At 47.3% G+C, this 20577-nt stretch overlaps 1 protein-coding gene across 1 annotated transcript in view; it reads right to left on the bottom strand.

Moving 5' to 3' along the window:
* Positions 1–333: 333 nt before the first annotated feature.
* Positions 334–20577, bottom strand: part of iqgap3 (IQ motif containing GTPase activating protein 3) — a 34949-nt gene continuing 14705 nt past the window's right edge. The window contains exons 19-37 of the mRNA XM_075466431.1: positions 20491–20574; positions 19322–19393; positions 18650–18719; positions 18349–18557; positions 17767–17919; positions 15533–15696; positions 11418–11642; positions 11204–11344; positions 10706–10790; positions 8523–8755; positions 7910–8042; positions 7690–7792; positions 4760–4889; positions 4514–4601; positions 4220–4432; positions 2684–2847; positions 1356–1481; positions 1173–1281; positions 334–1074 (exon numbers count right to left, since the gene is read on the bottom strand). Coding sequence (XP_075322546.1) covers positions 961–1074; positions 1173–1281; positions 1356–1481; positions 2684–2847; positions 4220–4432; positions 4514–4601; positions 4760–4889; positions 7690–7792; positions 7910–8042; positions 8523–8755; positions 10706–10790; positions 11204–11344; positions 11418–11642; positions 15533–15696; positions 17767–17919; positions 18349–18557; positions 18650–18719; positions 19322–19393; positions 20491–20574 — 2616 coding nt within the window. The 3' untranslated portion in view covers positions 334–960. The remainder of the gene's footprint in view (positions 1075–1172; positions 1282–1355; positions 1482–2683; positions 2848–4219; positions 4433–4513; positions 4602–4759; positions 4890–7689; positions 7793–7909; positions 8043–8522; positions 8756–10705; positions 10791–11203; positions 11345–11417; positions 11643–15532; positions 15697–17766; positions 17920–18348; positions 18558–18649; positions 18720–19321; positions 19394–20490; positions 20575–20577) is intronic.

Raw genomic sequence — 20577 nt, 5'->3', positions numbered from 1 at the left:
AAACTTATTTATATATATATATATATATATATATATATATATATATATATATATATATATATATATATGTTTTATTTATATATATATATATATATAGAAATATATAAGCGTTTTGGTGTCCTCCTCGATATCTTGAGACATACATATATGTACATAGATAAATAGATTTAAGGGGCTTTTCTTTTGAGCCGAGGGGACGGACTGAAGGTCTCTGGGGTTTGGTTTGGGAAACGGCGTTGTTGGGTTACCGGACCTGCTCAGAAGCAGAACAGCCACACAGTTACTTCCAGGACTCAAACACCAATAAAGCTTTCATGTTTATTGATCTCAGAAGCTTCCCTTCAAACATTAATACAGAAACAGACAAAAGTGGAGAACAAACAGAAAGTGACAGGAAATATTTACAGTTACTGATCCGACACTAAATGAGGAGTGATGTCACTGAGACAAAGCTGCTCTATAAATGTGCTGTCAGACTCTGCTTACATTCTGCAGATATGTAATCTATGTGGAACATTTTAAAGTGCAGAGACTTTTTATACTTATTACTATAAAAGCATGCATAATGTAGTCAGACATTAAAAAACAGAGTTAGGAGTGTAGAACAGATGATCCTCTGGCTACATTTCACCGACAGAAAACAGGAGTTAAAACCATCAGCACCGAGATAGGGCTGCAGGAGGATGCCTCACTCTGTTCAGAAAATAATGACTGAGTGAGACATCAACACAAAGATGGAAGAGAAGGACAGATATTCCACTCTGGAGTGAATTCTAAAGGAGGCAGCAGCATCAGGAGTGTTTTTTTTGTTTAAAGTTTAAAGTTAGAGTTTAAGTTAAAGTTTAAAGCTTATCTGATATGAACAGAGATGGGGCTGCAGGAAGATGCCTCGCTGTTGGAGAAGCATTGAAAAAGTTCACCGAAAAACAGACAGAATGAGAAGTGTGAGTGTTTCTTGGTTCATTTTTTGAAGAACTTCTTATTGAGGAGGAAGATGAGCAGATTGACATTAACCTTGGCCTTATCGAACATCTTCATCACTGCGACGCCCTCGTACTGCAGCTGCAGCAGGTCCTGCAACACAAACACAAACAGCATTTGGACCTGGTGCCTGTCTGAAAAACTGGCCCGGTTGGGACCCGGTTTGGACTGGTTTCCGGCCCGGTTTGTACCTGATATTTGAGCAGGAATTCCTCCATCTCCACCCCGAGGAACCGAGCCTTGACGTTGAAGCTCCCTTTCTCGGGTCCAGGAACAATGTCAAAGACGACGTTCTTGAACCTGAAAGCGGAGGTCATGTGGTTACGTGTTCCACGTTGTCATAGCAACCTGTTTGTGTATGTGCGTGCGCTCACTGGGTCGCCGGCAGGTCCTGGATCTCCAGCAGAACTCCCTTCTCCTGCAGCCGGGCGGCGCTGTAGCTCAGAGCAGGAAGCCTCTTCCTCCCTTTACCGTCTGCTGCCTTCTTATTGGTCGATTTACTGCAGCACAGACCAATCAGAGTTCAGCCAGTCAGGAGAGCACCAGCATACATAAGCCCCTTTCACACTGAGGAAGAACCCGCGTTTAATTCGCGAATTTAGCGTGTCCGCTGTTCCTTTCACACTGACGGTCCGGGCTGGCGTGTCAACTCGACTCGCTTTTCGACCCGCGTCGGACCCTAGTCTTTTTGCCGAGCCGAGTTTGATGTGAAACCAATTGACGCGGGATGGACGTGGGCGTGGCGTGACGAGTTTAAAAGACAGACGTACATCACTCGGCATGCAAACAAACCGACGAAGTAACGTCTTCAGCACAGCACTAACTTTGCGCACTATTGTGCACATACCAACTCCAAAAATGCAGCTCACCGATCTGTATTCACGTGGGGTGGCATACCACCACAAAGCAATTGCTAGTTTGACACGTGGTTCCAGTGGTTGTCGAAAGTTTGTTACCTTGCGCATCACATGTGGCTCAACAAGTTCCACAACAAAGTTGAAGGTTTGCCGCGACATCCGAAAATGCTTTCTCCACTCGTCGTTGTCAAAACTGTTCAGAGCATTGGACCTAAACACCAACCCTGGTGGTCTTGCCATCTTCCAGACTCTTCTGGCAGACATGTGTTCAGAGCCATGACAGCTAAACGTCTTCGTCGATTACGTCGACGCTGTTCGCCTTCTTCTGCTTCAAATTGTCGATGGATTTCCTCAACTTGGACATTATAGTGCTCTTGTATTCTTCGCATATGTTCTTCGGCAGCATCCCACGTTGTGACCATCCTCACCCCGTAACATAACATCTCCATGAACTGCATATACAAAAACAAGTCCTCAAGGTGTCCCGCCATCGTTGGTTTGAAACATTTGATGCAGACAGGTGTATTTAACCCTACCTCCGACGCATGGCTTGTGCCTACGTCTTGTACACGCCCAGCATTTTATGTGTTTCCTGTGACGCTCTGCCACTAGGCCACGCCCCCGGAACTCGGCTTCAGGCGGCACAGGTCACCAACACGCCAAGCGTTCACATTGCTCGACGCGGGACGAAGTGGCAGTTTGGACCCGCTAAGGTAGCGGGTCTGAGTGTGAAAACAGCTACTAAGGACTGGGAGGGTGGGGGGGACAGCGAGTTCTTTAACCCGTTTACAGGTGAGTCCACCTCCACACCTGTTGACCTCTGTTGACCTCAGGTGGGTCCCTACCTTTTGGCCGTCAGGTTGTCCAGACAGGAAGTGATGTAATGCCTGTAGTAGTCCACCTGTTCACTGTGGAAGCTGCTCTTCTCCTGCAGGCTGCCGAGGGTCTGACGGAGCTTCAAGAGCTCCGCCCCTCGACACTGACGGTGCAGACGCTGCTGCCGGATGTCCTGGTGGAGGAAAGAGAAACGTTACAGGGAGCACAGGTGTGCGAGTCCCACAGGTGTGCGAGTCCCACAGGTGTGCGAGTCCCACAGGTGTGCGAGTCACACAGGTGTGCGAGTCCCACAGGTGTGCGAGTCCCACAGGTGTGCGAGTCCCACAGGTGTGCGAGTCCCACAGGTGTGCGAGTCCCAAAGGTGTGCGAGTCCCACAGGTGTGAGAGTCCCACAGGTGTGCGAGTCCCACAGGTGTGCGAGTCCCACAGGTGTGAGAGTCCCACAGGTGTGCGAGTCCCACAGGTGTGCGAGTCCCACAGGTGTGCGAGTCCTACAAGTGTGTGACCACATGTGGCCCTAACACCTGTGGCCCTAACACCTGTGACCCTAACACCTGTGACCCTAACACATGTGGCCCTAACACCTGTGACCCTAACACATGTGGCCCTAACACATGTGGCCCTAACACCTGTGGCCCTAACACCTGTGACCCTAACACATGTGGCCCTAACACCTGTGACCCTAACACATGTGGCCCTAACACCTGTGGCCCTAACACCTGTGACCCTAACACCTGTGACCCTAACACCTGTGGCCCTAACACATGTGGCCCTAACACCTGTGACCCTAACACCTGTGGCCCTAACACCTGTGGCCCTAACACATGTGGCCCTAACACCTGTGGCCCTAACACCTGTGGCCCTAACACCTGTGGCCCTAACACCTGTGGCCCTAACACCTGTGGCCCTAACACCTGTGACCCTAACACCTGTGGCCCTAACACCTGTGGCCCTAACACCTGTGGCCCTAACACCTGTGACCCTAACACCTGTGGCCCTAACACCTGTGACCCTAACACCTGTGACCCTAACACATGTGACCCTAACACCTGTGGCCCTAACACCTGTGACCCTAACACCTGTGGCCCTAACACCTGTGACCCTAACACCTGTGACCCTAACACCTGTGGCCCTAACACATGTGACCCTAACACATGTGACCCTAACACCTGTGACCCTAACACCTGTGACCCTAACACCTGTGGCCCTAACACCTGTGACCCTAACACCTGTGGTCCTAACACATGTGACCCTAACACCTGTGGCCCTAACACCTGTGGCCCTAACACCTGTGACCCTAACACCTGTGACCCTAACACATGTGGCCCTAACACCTGTGGCCCTAACACCTGTGACCCTAACACCTGTGACCCTAACACCTGTGACCCTAACACCTGTGGCCCTAACATGTGACCCTAACACCTGTGACCCTAACACCTGTGACCCTAACACCTGTGGCCCTAACACCTGTGACCCTAACACCTGTGGCCCTAACACCTGTGGCCCTAACACCTGTGTCTGAGGGTCAGACGGTAACGAATCACCTTGGCCAGCATCTGCAGGATCTGGTTCTCGGCTTGAGGTGGTCTCAGGACTCCCAGGGCCTCCAGGCGACGAAGACTCCGCAGGATCTTCCTCTTCTTTTCCTCTAAACTCAGGTTGCCGTTGGCGACAAGCGACTGGTTCCTCTTCATCTTCTCAGGTGTTCGAGCGTCCTGTTGCGCCCGACGCTGCACCAGCCAATCGTGGCACACTTCCTGTTGGAAGAAGTCACATGATCAGAAACGTTACAGCGGCACAAAGCATCAACATGTGAAACTGCTCCCAAGGTGTGTTACCTGGTCATGTGATGTCTTTGTCTTCAGGATGTCACTCAGAGAGTCACCTGACTGAGTTCTGATGACATCAATGATCAGCTGTTTGGTGCTGGAACAGAAAAAATAAATTACCTGAGCAGGTGAAGCTGACTGATCTACCCGAGCAGGTGAAGCTGACTGATCTACCCGAGCAGGTGAAGCTGACTGATCTACCCGAGCAGGTGAAGCTGACTGATCTACCCGAGCAGGTGAAGCTGACTGATCTACCTGAGCAGCAGTCCTCTGGCATCTGGTTTGTCGTCTGAGTCGCTGAAGATGTCGAACTTGTTGGTGAGAGTCAGAGAAACGTCGACCTTGCTGAACTCTGATCCTGCATCAAGTGCTGATGAAGACTCTCCTGAGGAAGAGGAACCACACGCTGTTCACACCGTCCTAACACCTGTATACCCGTCCCAACACCTGTCCTAACACCTGTATACCCGTCCCAACACCTGTCCTAACACCTGTATACCCGTCCTAACACCTGTATACCCGTCCCAACACCTGTACTAACACCTGTATACCCATCCTAACACCTGTATACCCGTCCAAACACCTGTCCTAACACCTGTATACCCGTCCTAACACCTGTCCTAACAGATGTATACCCGTCCCAACACCTGTATACCCGTCCAAACACCTGTCCTAACAGATGTATACCCGTCCTAACACCTGTCCTAACAGATGTATACCCGTCCCAACACCTGTACTAACACCTGTATACCCGTCCCAACACCTGTACTAACACCTGTATACCCGTCCTAACACCTGTATACCCGTCCCAACACCTGTACTAACACCTGTATACCCGTCCTAACACCTGTATACCCGTCCCAACACCTGTATACCCGTCCCAACACCTGTATACCCGTCCCAACACCTGTACTAACAGATGTATACCCATCCTAACACCTGTATAACCGTCCAAACACCTGTCCTAACACATGTATACCCATCCTAACAGATGTATACCCGTCCTAAAACCTGTATACCCGTCCTAACAGATGTATGCCCATCCTAACAGATGTATACCCGTCCCAACACCTGTACTAACACATGTATACCCATCCTAACACCTGTATACCCGTCCCAACACCTGTATACCCGTCCCAACACCTGTATACCCGTCCTAACACCTGTATACCCGTCCCAACACCTGTATACCCGTCCCAACACCTGTATACCCGTCCCAACACCTGTACTAACACATGTATACCCATCCTAACACCTGTATACCCGTCCCAACACCTGTACTAACACATGTATACCCATCCTAACACCTGTATAACCGTCCAAACACCTGTCCTAACACATGTATACCCATCCTAACAGATGTATACCCGTCCTAACAGATGTATACCCATCCTAACAGATGTATACCCATCCTAACACCTGTATACCCGTCCTAACACCTGTATACCCGTCCCAACACCTGTACTAACACATGTATACCCATCCTAACAGATGTATACCCGTCCTAAAACCTGTCCTAACACATGTATACCCATCCTAACAGATGTATACCCGTATGTCCTAACACCTGTATACCCGTATGTCCTAACACCTGTATACCCGTCCTAACACCTGCCCTAACACCTGTATACCCATCTGTCCTAACACCTGTATACCCGTCCTAACATCTTTATACCTGTCCTAACACCTGTATACCCGTCCTAACACCGGTATACCCGTCCTAACACCGGTATACCCGTCCCGACACCTGTATACCCGTCCTAACATCTTTATACCTGTCCTAACACCTGTATACCCGTCCTAACACCTGTATACCCGTCCTAACACCTGTATACCCGTCCTAACACCGGTATACCCGTCCCAACACCTGTATACCCGTCCCAACACCTGTATACCCGTCCCAACACCTGTACTAACAGATGTATACCCATTCTAACACCTGTATAACCGTCCAAACACCTGTCCTAACACATGTATACCCATCCTAACAGATGTATACCCGTCCTAAAACCTGTATACCCGTCCTAACAGATGTATACCCATCCTAACAGATGTATACCCGTCCCAACACCTGTACTAACACATGTATACCCATCCTAACACCTGTATACCCGTCCTAACACCTGTATACCCGTCCCAACACCTGTACTAACACATGTATACCCAGCCTAACACCTGTATAACCGTCCTAACACCTGTCCTAACACATGTATACCCATCCTAACAGATGTATACCCGTCCTAACAGATGTATACCCATCCTAACACCTGTATACCCGTCCTAACACCTGTATACCTGTCCCAACACCTGTACTAACACATGTATACCCATCCTAACAGATGTATACCCGTCCTAAAACCTGTATACCCGTATGTCCTAACACCTGTATACCCGTCCCGACACCTGTCCTAACACCTGTATACCCATCTGTCCTAACACCTGTATACCCGTCCCAACACCTGTACTAACACCTGTACACCTGTCCCGACACCTGTACTAACACATGTATACCCATCCTAACAGCTGTATACCCGTCCTAAAACCTGTATACCCGTATGTCCTAACACCTGTATACCCGTCCCGACACCTGTCCTAACACCTGTATACCCATCTGTCCTAACACCTGTATACCCGTCCCAACACCTGTACTAACACCTGTACACCTGTCCCGACACCTGTCCTAACACCTGTATACCCGTCCTAACATCTTTATACCTGTCCTAACACCTGTATACCCGTCCTAACACCTGTATACCCATCTGTCCTAACACCTGTATACCCGTCCCAACACCTGTCCCGACACCTGTCCTAACACCTGTATACCCGTCCTAACATCTTTATACCTGTCCTAACACCTGTATACCCGTCCTAACACCTGTATACCCGTCCTAACACCTGTATACCCGTCCTAACACCTGTATACCCGTCCCAACACCTGTACTAACACCTGTATACCCGTCCTAACACCTGTATACCCGTCCTAACACCTGTATACCCGTCCTAACACCTGTATACCCGTCCCGACACCTGTCCTAACATCTTTATACCCGTCCTAACATCTTTATACCCGTCCTAACATCTTTATACCCGTCCTAACACCTGTATACCCGTCCTAACACCTGTATACCCGTCCTAACACCTGTATACCCGTCCGAACAGATGTTCAACAGTGTTAGCTGTCGTACCAACAAGCTCCTGCAGCATTGGAACCGGTCCAAGATCCTTCAAAATGTGTCTGAGGGGATCCGATGGGTCAGGGCACAGAACCTCCTGGTGCTCCAACAACAGCTGCAGAGACACAAAGAGACGGTGCTGCAGGTCCAGAGGGCTCATTAAACCAGATGGGAGTCCTGGTTCCGGACCGGATCAAAGCACAGCTCCGGGTCCTGGTCTGAGCTTTCTCACCTTGTGTGTGTTGAGCAGTTCGCTGACAGAGATGTAGACGACGGGTCTGTTGACGATCAGCAGCTCCGAGTACTCGTCCATGCTGAACCGGTCCTCTGGTTCTGGGACGTCACAGACCGAGGACAGGAACCTCCTGACAGACAGAACATCCAGAACCATCAGGTCCACCTCCTCCCATCGTCACACCCAGAATAAAACTGACCCTAACCCTTCCATCGTCACACCCAGAATAAAACTGACCCTAACCCTTCCATCGTCACACCCAGAATAAAACTGACCCTAACCCTTCTATCGTCAAACCCAGAATAAAACTGACCCTATCCCTCCCACAGCAGAATAAAACTGACCCTAACCCTCCCATTCCAGAATAAAACTGACCCTAACCCTTCCATGCCAGAATAAAACTGACCCTAACCCTTCCATTCCAGAATAAAACTGACCCGAACCCTTTCATCCCAGAATAAAACTGACCCTAACCCTTCCATCCCAGAATAAAACTGACCCGAACCCTTCCATCCCAGAATAAAACTGACCCTAACCCTTCCATCCCAGAATAAAACTGACCCTAACCCCCCCAGATGAATCTCGGGTTCCCCTGGACAGGTGACCTCACCTGAACTTGCTGTGGGTCTGGCTGATGTACTGGTTCAGGACTCGGATGTGGTATCCGTCTCCGTGGAAGTGCTTGTTCGCAGCGGCGTGCTGCAGCATGCGGGCGATGGAGCCCAAGATGTGGCGCTGCTCCGGCTGCAGGTTGGAGCCGGCGGAGCGGTCCACCACGTCGAAGCCGTCGGGGGCCACGATGGCCGGGTTCATGTAGCGGTAGTAGACCAGGTTCCCTACAATCTGAAGGGAGAAAGGACCAATGGATCAGCCCAGATGCAAACATTTCCTGAGGCTCTGCTCAGTTCTTGTCCCGGAGAATCAAAGATGAAACGATGGAAACCCAGTTTACTCACGCTGATAGCATCAACCATTAGAAATATCATCAATGCAAGGTGTGTTACATTAGAAAAGCTAACCTATGTAATTAGGGGTAAAGTGCAAGAATTTGAAGAGGTGTGGGCACCCTTAACTCATTGGCTGCCAGCCATTTTCAGTTCAGAGCCACCCATTCTGCCAAGTGTTTTTCAGTATTTTGACTGATTTTCCAAGACCCACAGAAAAGTGTGTCTTATGACTATGTACACACCGAAATTACCAAAAGAAAGAGTAGACTCTCTTCTTTGATCAGGAAAAAAAAGTTTGTTTCTACCATTTTCAGTCTTTTAGTAATAGACAGTAGAACATAGGTTGGTTTCACCAAAAACAGCTGTTTGACCCAAAAGAATGGAGAAAACGAGCTCTTTTTTTTTGTGCATAGTGGCACTGCTGCCACCTAGCGGGTAATTTTGCCAGTATATTCTCTGTTTAGTGTTTACAAGCCTAAGATTTAGTGACGAACTCCGCTAGATTGTCCCCAAGCCCGCTCCGTTAAAAAACGCAATTGACGTCTATAGACGTCTTTGGCAGTGAACGTTTTTTTTTAAAATTGACGTCTATAGACGTCAATGGCACCGAAAGAGTTAATGGACTTTCTTAAGCAACAATAGGTTATCTTATCTGTAAGGCTACTGAGTGTGACAATTTTATTTATTTACATTGGATTTATTTCTTATCATTGTTATTATTATTTTATATATATATATATATATATATATATATATATATATATATATATATATATATATATATATGTGTTTTATATGTGTATGTATGCAGTGAGGTCTGCTTGTATTTCATTGTGCAACTAGTGTGGTATGTGTCGATGTTTCGTATGTTCTTATTGAAAATCAATAAAAACATTGTAAAAAAAAAAAGAAATACCTCATCAATACTGATCAATACACAAGCTGTGTGGCCCAAACAGTCAGAGATCCTCTGAACAAGAACCACTGAACGAGGAGTCCATTTACCTTTCAGTGGGGTCACATGGCTCTGAAAGAATTGGATTATTGGCTAAATTACAATCAGACTGAGCTGAGCGAGGGTAATTCTCCTTGGATATGTGGCGGTGAATGAATGGGATCAGAGGCACAAAGCGTGTCATACCCCGGTATGATAGGTGGCGCTGTACCCATTCCAGCTGTTGCTAATAGAGCCACTTCCTGTTGACCTCTTCACCACCAACAACAACAACAAACTCAGGCATTGGAGAAAGATGGAGAACGCAGAGCCAGATGAAGCTACGTCCCTCTACATTTGCTCTGTGATGAGCTGCTTGTTGCACAAACTCGATGCCCAACGGAGCATTCTCCATCGCGTTGTTTGTTTCTTTCTGACGGCGACAACAACAGGAATATCGTCTGCTTTGACTTCCGGGTCACGACCCCGGGAAAACATCTGGAGCATGCGCAGAACGCAAAGTCTGATTCACCACGAGCTTCAGCGTCTACAAGCAGGTTTAGAGTGACTTTCAACCCAGTTATCTCGGGGTCTGAATCCAGCCAATAATCCGATCCGATCCAATTCTTAGTCAGATTAAGGTGTCTACATGCACTTAATAACTCAGTCCGATTGTAATTTAGCCAATAATCCGATCCTTTCAGAGCCATGTGACCCCACTGAGTGTGTTTAGCGCTCAGATAAACAACAGGTAACACGCACAGTCAGCGGGATGCTGTTCACCACGCTGCGTCTGATTGGTCTGACTTTGGCCCTCTGTGACATCACATCTTTGTTTCATGATCATTAATAAGCCCCTCCCCCTCCTCTGTCACAGTGCACGGCGGTCAGGGGAAGTAAGCGCCGGTTCACCTTGTAGAGCTCGTCCTCACTGGCTGCTGGAAACTTCGTCTTCAGGGAGTCCCGGAGCACCTTTGCTGTGTAACGTAGACCATAGCTACAACAAACAACACAAAATAAATACAAACACAAAATAAATACAAAACAACAAAATAAACACAAACAACGCAATAAATGGGAGGAGTTCCACCATCCGGGGGGAGGAGTCTCTGCCTCGGGGGGGAGGGGTCTCTGCCTCGGCAGGAGGAGCTCCACCATCCGGGGGGAGCTGGGAGCAGAGCCGCTGCTCCTCCACATAGAAAGGAGTCAGCTGAGAGGGTTCACCTGGTCAGGATGAACCTGGGAGGAGGCCCCGGGTCAGAACCAGAACTCTCTGGAGGGATTATATATCCCACCTGACCTGGGAACTCCTCGGGACCCCCAGGAGGAGCTGGAGGGGGGCTGGGTTCTCCTCAGATAAAAGGAGGATGGATATAGTGTACGATAGTGTGGGAGTGCATGGATACCTACGGGAGTTTTGGGAGGTTGGAGGTAATGGCCTTGAGGACTCGGTCGGTCAGGTTCTTCAGGTTGATCATGGCGATGTCGATGCGCCTCTGAACTTCAGGATGGGACAGAGCCTGTTCGGGAGAAACCTCGTACGGCAGAGCGCTGCACACAGGTGAGGAAGGCAGGTGAGTCCGACCGTTCTGTAGAAGAATCTACTCAGGATATATGCACCAACCTCTTGTGTCCGGACTGGGTCTCGGTCTGGTTGATCCAGGTCTTGTAGACCTCCACAGGGTCGGTCCTGATACTGAGCATCCGGTCCTGGAGGACATCCTGCAGAGCCGGGCCCAGAGACTCCCGCAGGGTGTTCTGCCCCCGAGCGTGGCGGTAGAAGTTCACCAGCATCTTGATGACGGTGGGATTTCCTGTGACCACATCCTGAGGCTGATCCACCTTCAGTCTGACCCAGGAAACACAGGTGAGTTCAGCAGGTGAGTTCAGCAGGTGAGTTCAGCAGGTGAGTTCAGCAGGTGAGTTCAGCAGGTGAGTTCAGCAGGTGAGTTCAGCAGGTGAGTGGCGCGTGGTGCGTTTGGTGTGCGTGTAGTGCTTTTAACATTCATGTTTATAAAAGTGTTTTTAGACAAGGGACCTGAAATCGGGTCTGCAGGACAGTTACAACCTTTTAAGGGGAACCCAAACAATTTTTTATTCAACAAACATCTAGGATTTGGCAAGAAAATACTCATGGACACATTCCTCTATCCATGCTGGTATCCGGCCAGGCGCATTGATAAGAACAACAACAAACATCAAGTAAATGGTGGAGATCTGATCATCTGTATCTGCCTGTTACTTTCTGGCGATATACACCAATGTCCAGGTCCGATGCCGAGAAATACACCATCTAAAAGAACCTCGGCAGGTGCGGCGTTGTGTATGAGTCGTCCAAATGTTGGAGAGCAAGTTATATCAGTCACGGCAGAGAATGGAAATGACCGTGGGCATGGAGTTGGCGAAAGACGCGGAGATTCGATGATGGGAGGCGAGCTACAGCATGGCGGTGAGCAGGCCAGCTTGAATGTTCGTAACCCCGTAGCTGCGGTGAGGCAGCAGTCTCCTGAGAACCGGGGGGGCATCGGCTGTGAGAGGCCGAATCCTGATTCCTTCCTGGCTATGCGTGGATTACACCTGTTCCCCCTCAATGTCAGAAGCCTTCTGCCGAAAATCACTGGGATTCGGCACCTCAGCAAAAGCAGAAAGGTTGGAAATTTTTGTTTTACTGAAACATGGCTGGACAATTCCGTTAAGGACGCTGAAGTTGAATTGGAGAATTATTTGATTATCAGGAGAGACAGAAACCGCAAAGGGGGAGGGGTGTGCATTTATGTGAGAGCGGACATTGGTATTAATCACAGGACGGACTTGCACAGCGATCAGATTGAAGCGGTCTGGTTGGATATTTTGCTTCCGATGAGCAAACCCTTTCTAATCTGTGCATGCTATAGGCCGCCTGATCAATACCAGTTTTATGAACTTTTAGAAGAACATTGCACAAAACAAATGGACTTGTTGAAAACGGAGGTTATTTTTATGGGGGACTTTAATACTGACATACAGAAACGTGATATGCCTGGGTACAAGGCTTTGATGAATGTGTGTCGTTCTTTTAGTTTAGATCAGCTGATCAACGAACCCACACGTGTATGTTCCAACACACAAACTACAATTGACCTGGTGTTAGTATCAGATAAGTCAAAGTGGGGTTATTAATTATGGACTGAGTGACCATTCAATCATCTTCTGTACCAGAAAAACCAAGAAAGTTGTTTTTAATTGTCATTCTTCTGTTAAAGCCAGGTCAATGAAAACTTACAACAAGGAAACATTCAATGAAAGGTTGAAACAGATGGACTGGTCTTTTGTACTGAATTGTGAAGATGTGAATGAATCATGGTGTACTTTTAAACATATGTTTTTAGAAATATTTGATAAAGTGGCCCCATTCAAAGAAATTAGAATAAAACAGAGGTCAGAGCCCTGGGTAAATGATGACATTTTCGAGGCATTTCGGGATAGAAATAAGAAGTTTAATCATTTTAGAACAAAGGGGGATGAATAAAGTTGGGCTGAGTTTAAAAAGGCAAGAAATGAAGTTAACAGATTAGTGACTAATACTAAAAAGGTTTACTTTAAAGAAAAAAATCAAGGGATATAGAAATGACTCAAGAAAGCTATGGAAATCCCTAAAACACGGATGAAAACAAAAATTTCCAACATCACCTTAGATCTTGGTAATACTGTTACTTCAGATAAGAGAATAGTAGCTGCTGGCTTTAATGATTATTTTTAATCTGTGGCCCATGATCTAGTGGGGAAGCTACCTGTCCAGACTGGTCTATATGGGGAAAGTCATGTGCAACACTATTACTCTCAGTTAAGGGTACAGCCTGGGAGTTTCACTTTTACTAAAGTGTCTGAAGCACTGGTCCTTGAGAAGCTTCAAAAGCTTGATTGTAATAAAGCTACTGGTTTAGATGCTATCCCATCCAGGTTTTTAAGGGACTCTGCAGAGGTCATCCATTACTCATATTATAAACAGCTCTATTAGTCAAGGACGATTCCCAAATGACCTTAAAGGAGCCAGAGTCATTCCGCTATATAAAAAGGGTAGTAAGCAGGACCCAGGCAATTACAGACCTGTTTCTATCCTCAGTAGTCTGTCAAAGGTTATAGAGAAAATCATATATGAACAAATCGATCATTTCCTTTCATCACAAAACATACTTTATTAATTTCAGTCAGGGTTTAGAAAACCCCATTCTACTGATTCTTGCCTACTTTATTTATCAGACTTCATTAAAAAGGAGGTTGGCAATGGGAAATTATGTGGCATGGTAATGTTAGATTTACAGAAGGCATTCGATACTGTGAATCACAGTGTTTTATTGTATAAATTAAAGGCTATGGGGTTTAATGACTTGGCTGTGAAATGGGTGGGTTCATACCTGGGGAATAGGATGCAGGTAGTAGATATTGGCGGTGTTATGTCTCACCCAGCTGGCATTGGCTGTGGAGTCCCTCAAGGGAGTGTTTTAGGACCTCTTCTTTTTCTTTTATATATTAATGATTTAAAAGCTGTCTGTTCATCAAGTTTGTTTTTATATGCAGATGATTATGCACTGGTAGTTTCCCATAAGGATAAAAATATTATTGAGCAATCACTTAGTGCTGAACTTCTTAATCTCAGCAGATGGATGTCTGACAATAGATTATCATTGCATATAGGAAAAACAGAATCCATTCTTTTTGGTTCAAAGATTAGATTAAAGAAAGCCTCAACCTTTAAGGTTTTAATAGGGGATTCTGAAATTGCAGCCAAGGAATCAGTCAGTTACCTCGGCTGTGTTTTAGACAGTAATCTAAGTGGCATAAGTCAGGCACAGAAGGCAATCACCAAAATAAACCATAGAGTGCGTTTTATGGCTTGAATTTCTAAATTTCCAATTCTTTTTTATACAAAAACTTTGGCTATTTTGGCAGGAGCCTTAATTCAGCCATACTACGACTATGCGTGTGGCTCATGGTATAATAGTTTGACAGTGAATTTGAAACACAGGGTACAGACATCACAAAATAAACGAATTAGACTGGTTTTGGATCTCCCAATGAGAACCCACCTTGAGTCATCCCATTTTGATAAGGTGGGATGGCTGAAGGTGGAGGATAGAGTGGCTTTGATTCAGTTGTGCATGGTTCACAGGATTGTGTATGGGAAGGTTCCAAAGTATTTTAAAAACTATTTTAGTAAAGTAAATGAAGTTCATCACTACTCCACTAGGGGGAGCACAACAGATTTTGTCCCTCCCATAGTTAAGACAAACATGGGCAGAGTGTTTTTCTTATGTTGGTTCTGTACTGTGGAATAGGTTACCTGGCCCACTCAAAGCAATAAGTAGTTTAGACAGTTTAAAGTGAAACTTGAAAAAATGGTTTCAACAACAATACTAGACTGAGTGCCAATATTATGTGTCAGGTGTATTCAGAACCATTTCAATGTATTTCTTTTTCTATGTGTTTTGAATGAATGTTGGTATGAATATGTATGAATATAGGCATGTATGTATCTGTGTATGTATGTAAGAATGCTGCCATACTTGCCCTTGTTTTCCTACCATCCAGGGACCACAATGGAAATAAGCCTTAGGGCTTTTTTGTGTTATCCCTGACAATTTATTTCTTTTTATTGTATGGTTCAGTTGCTGTACCATGTTTTTACAAAATACTAGTCAAATAAATTCATTCATTCATTCATTCATTCATTCAGCAGGTGAGTTCAACAGGTGAGGTCACCTGATCTCGTATCGGAGCGCCTCGGTGAACAGCTGCAGCAGCAGGAAGGCCTCCCGCCGGTCGGAGCCGTAGTTAAACAGACTGAACACCAACATCTCCATGAAGGAGGTGGAGCGACTCTGAGGCATCAGGAAGATCACCTGAGCCAGGTACAGGGGCTGCGTCTGAAACAGAGACACGCCTTCAGAACACACCTGCAGCAGTAGAACAGGTGTGAGTCTCACCTGCAGCAGTAGAACAGGTGTGAGTCTCACCTGCAGCAGGTAGAACAGGTGTGAGTCTCACCTGCAGCAGGTAGAACAGGTGTGAGTCTCACCTGCAGCAGGTAGAACAGGTGTGAGTCTCACCTGCAGTAGAACAGGTGTGAGTCTCACCTGCAGCAGGTAGAACAGGTGTGAGTCTCACCTGCAGCAGGTAGAACAGGTGTGAGTCTCACCTGCAGCAGGTAGAACAGGTGTGAGTCTCACCTGCAGCAGGTAGAACAGGTGTGAGTCTCACCTGCAGCAGTAGAACAGGTGTGAGTCTCACCTGCAGTAGAACAGGTGTGAGTCTCACCTGCAGTAGAACAGGTGTGAGTCTCACCTGCAGCAGGTAGAACAGGTGTGAGTATCACCTGCAGCAGTAGAACAGGTGTGAGTCTCACCTGCAGCAGTAGAACAGGTGTGAGTCTCACCTGCAGCAGGTAGAACAGGTGTGAGTCTCACCTGCAGCAGGTAGAACAGGTGTGAGTCTCACCTGCAGCAGGTAGAACAGGTGTGAGTCTCACCTGCAGCAGTAGAACAGGTGTGAGTCTCACCTGCAGCAGGTAGAACAGGTGTGAGTCTCACCTGCAGCAGGTAGAACAGGTGCAGCAGGTAGAACAGGTGTGAGTCTCACCTGCAGCAGGTAGAACAGGTGTGAGTCTCACCTGCAGTAGAACAGGTGTGAGTCTCACCTGCAGCAGGTAGAACAGGTGTGAGTCTCACCTGCAGTAGAACAGGTGTGAGTCTCACCTGCAGCAGGTAGAACAGGTGTGAGTCTCACCTGCAGCAGTAGAACAGGTGTGAGTCTCACCTGCAGTAGAACAGGTGTGAGTCTCACCTGCAGCAGTAGAACAGATGTGAGTCTCACCTGCAGCAGTAGAACAGGTGTGAGTCTCACCTTCAGTAGAACAGGTGTGAGTCTCACCTGCAGCAGGTAGAACAGGTGTGAGTATCACCTGCAGCAGGTAGAACAGGTGTGAGTCTCACCTGCAGTAGAACAGGTGTGAGTCTCACCTGCAGCAGGTAGAACAGGTGTGAGTCTCACCTGCAGTAGAACAGGTGTGAGTCTCACCTGCAGCAGGTAGAACAGGTGTGAGTCTCACCTGCAGCAGTAGAACAGGTGTGAGTCTCACCTGCAGTAGAACAGGTGTGAGTCTCACCTGCAGCAGTAGAACAGATGTGAGTCTCACCTGCAGCAGTAGAACAGGTGTGAGTCTCACCTTCAGTAGAACAGGTGTGAGTCTCACCTGCAGCAGGTAGAACAGGTGTGAGTATCACCTGCAGCAGTAGAACAGGTGTGAGTCTCACCTGCAGCAGTAGAACAGGTGTGAGTCTCACCTGCAGCAGTAGAACAGGTGTGAGTCTCACCTGCAGCAGGTAGAACAGGTGTGAGTCTCACCTGCAGCAGGTAGAACAGGTGTGAGTCTCACCTGCAGTAGAACAGGTGTGAGTCTCACCTGCAGTAGAACAGGTGTGAGTCTCACCTGCAGCAGGTAGAACAGGTGTGAGTCTCACCTGCAGCAGGTAGAACAGGTGTGAGTCTCACCTGCAGCAGTAGAACAGGTGTGAGTCTCACCTGCAGCAGGTAGAACAGGTGTGAGTCTCACCTGCAGCAGGTAGAACAGGTGTGAGTCTCACCTGCAGCAGGTAGAACAGGTGTGAGTCTCACCTGCAGTAGAACAGGTGTGAGTCTCACCTGCAGCAGTAGAACAGGTGTGAGTCTCACCTGCAGCAGGTAGAACAGGTGTGAGTCTCACCTGCAGTAGAACAGGTGTGAGTCTCACCTGCAGTAGAACAGGTGTGAGTCTCACCTGCAGCAGTAGAACAGGTGTGAGTCTCACCTGCAGCAGGTAGAACAGGTGTGAGTCTCACCTGCAGCAGGTAGAACAGGTGTGAGTCTCACCTGCAGTAGAACAGGTGTGAGTCTCACCTGCAGCAGGTAGAACAGGTGTGAGTCTCACCTGCAGCAGGTAGAACAGGTGTGAGTCTCACCTGCAGCAGGTAGAACAGGTGCTGGTAGGCCTCCAGCCTCTCCCTCCTCTCTCGGCTCAGAGCCTTCAGGCCTTTACTTCTCTCTCCATCCATCATGTCCGACAGCTGCTCCTTGTTCTTCCTCGTCAGTTTCTTACAGTGAGACACAACTTCCTGTTCAGAGACAGAAACAGGAACATCTCTCAAGTACAGGTGGTACAGGTACAGGTAGTACAGAGCTACAACAGGTACAGGTGGTACAGGTAGTACAGAGCTACAACAGGTACAGGTACAGGTAGTACAGGTGGTACAGAGCTACAACAGGTACAGGTAGTACAGGTACAGGTTGTACAGGTACTACAGGTACAGGTCAAACAGGTACAGGTTGTACAGGTACTACAGGTACAGGTGGTACAGGTAGTACAGGTGGTACAGAGCTACAACAAGTACAGGTAGTACAGGTACAGGTTGTACAGGTACTACAGGTACAGGTCAAACAGGTACAGGTTGTACAGGTACTACAGGTACAGGTGGTACAGGTAGTACAGAGCTACAACAGGTACAGGTAGAACAGGTACAGGTACAGGTAGTACAGGCTCATACCTGCAGAGTGGCTCTGTTCCGAACCAGGAGACCGATCTTCAGGTCCATCGTGTCCAGGTCCGCCTCCAGTTGGCGATTGAAGCGAATGCTTCTCACCACCTCCTCCCTCAGGCGTAGAAGCTCCGCCTCCTCCCTGATGTCACCGTCTCCGACGTCAAGAAGGTGAAGGAACTTCCTGACCACAGACAGGGGGGGCGTGTCCAAATGCACTGTGACAGGGGAGGGGGGAGGGGCTTATCACTGACCAGGAGCATGGAACAAACAGTTGATGGACCAATCAGCCGCAGCATGGTGAACTCACCCAGCATCCTGTACTCGTGTCTGGCTCTGTTGGCTCTGAAGAAGGCCTGGATCTTTATGACGGCGCCCACCTGTAAGCAGATCATTAAACGTCAGGAAGCTGTCCCTTCCAGGCTGGGATGGAGGTTTCCTCCTGTTAAAACAGGTGAGTCTCACAGGTGAGTCTTTTCTTGGTTTCCTGAGCGAGCCAGGTCAGTGCGGAGCCAGCTAGCATAGCTAGCTCCTGGTTCTGGTTCTGATGGAGGTTTCTTCCTGTTCAAAGGGAGTTTTTTCTCCCCACAGTCGCCTCGGGCAGCTCAGGACGGGGGATTGGATCAGAGGGAAGTTTCAGTTAATCTGTTGGTTTCCTTAACTGGGAAATTGTTTTTGAATTGGCCCCAACCCTAAATGAATGAATTGGGCTAATTTTTGATTAATTAATTGGATCTGATTGGATTATGACAACAATGAATCTAATTGGCTTGAATTGGACTGTTATTGAATTGATGACATTTGTTGTGATTTGGTGCCAATGAAATAAAACTGAACTTTATCAAAGCTCGATTTGGAATTTAATGAAGTGGATTCTATCCTTGAAGTGTCTCGAGACATTTGCTGTGATTTGGCATGTGAATAAAATGGAATTGTAAGCATGAAGACCGGATCAGAAGCTCTCAGGTGGTCCTGGACTCACATTACGTCTGAAGAAACTCAGCCGGGCTCGGTATCTTCTCCTCGCCGACCACATCTTCACAAACGACTGGATCTGTCAACACAAACATTAAAGAGTAAGTTCAGCGTTTGTTCAGCAAAGTTCAGACTTTGAGTCAACTTTAAATGAATAATGAAGCAAACTGTCCTTCACCCTTTTATTCACGTGTCGGGTTCAAATCCAAAGTTTAAAATCCAAATATTTTAAAATTTTCAAAAATGTATTTAAAATTTTAATTTAATTATTTTTATTTATATTTAACAAATTTTAAAAATGTTAAATTTTAAGACAAAAACAAAAACAGATTTAAAATTCAATAAAGTTGCTTTATTTTGGGGCTTTGGTAGGGCGGCTCATTTCTGACCCATAGGACAAAGGAGAGTAAACACAATGTTAAGACCACACAAGGGCTAGAATCTTTTGTTTACATTTTCCACCTCAGTGACTAATCTACAGAGCTCTGTTCTTGGTGGTAAACTCGTGTCCTCTCACACAGATGGAGGTCGTCTTCACTGATGGAACAAACTTGTATCTTCTCTACTCAGACTTTGGATCTATGGGTGGAATGAGCTTCAGACCCGACAGGCTCAGCTGGGGGTTAAACTGGCTGAATGGGACTCATTACTGTACAAATCTTCTAATTACCTCCAACCTCAGGTAATTGGACTCTTTATCTAATTAGGGACCGAGCAGTGAAACTGCAAGGACCCCATTGTATCTGTGAGGTTTATTATTGTTTCTTTCTTTCTTTCTTATTCTTTGCAAAAGGTATGCGAAAACTCTTGAAATTTTGCGAGCGCCACCTGCCAGTCGACGACATGAAAGAATAAAAACTTTATATTTTTGGGAGTCGCTCATTGGCTCTGTAGCGCCCCCTACGATGCTTAAAAATGGTCCCCACAATAGGATTAGTTTCGCGTGGGACGACAAAATTCAGTACACTCATTTATCATGCTCAGACGCACAAAAAAGTCTCATGCCGACAATGTGCCACGTCCACAGGAAGGCGGCCATTTTGGATGGAAGGTGCATTTTCGTGCCATTTTTGACCGATTCCACGCCTTGCATATGATGGAACTCGTCCCACAAATTTAATTTTAAATGAAAAGTCTGCAGCCTTTTCTTCTTCTGTGGCATCTGAGCCCCGTTACCTTGACCACGGCTCTCCAGTTGATGCAGAGGAGCTGCAGCCTCCGTCTGTACGCCCGCTGCTCAGCGACCCTCCTCCACTGAGCCTG

Source organism: Odontesthes bonariensis, chromosome 5 (genome assembly GCF_027942865.1).
Source record: "Odontesthes bonariensis isolate fOdoBon6 chromosome 5, fOdoBon6.hap1, whole genome shotgun sequence".
Taxonomy (NCBI): Eukaryota; Metazoa; Chordata; class Actinopteri; order Atheriniformes; family Atherinopsidae; genus Odontesthes; species Odontesthes bonariensis.
Note: the sequence above shows the minus strand (reverse complement) of the source record. Positions and strands in the feature narration are given on the sequence as shown.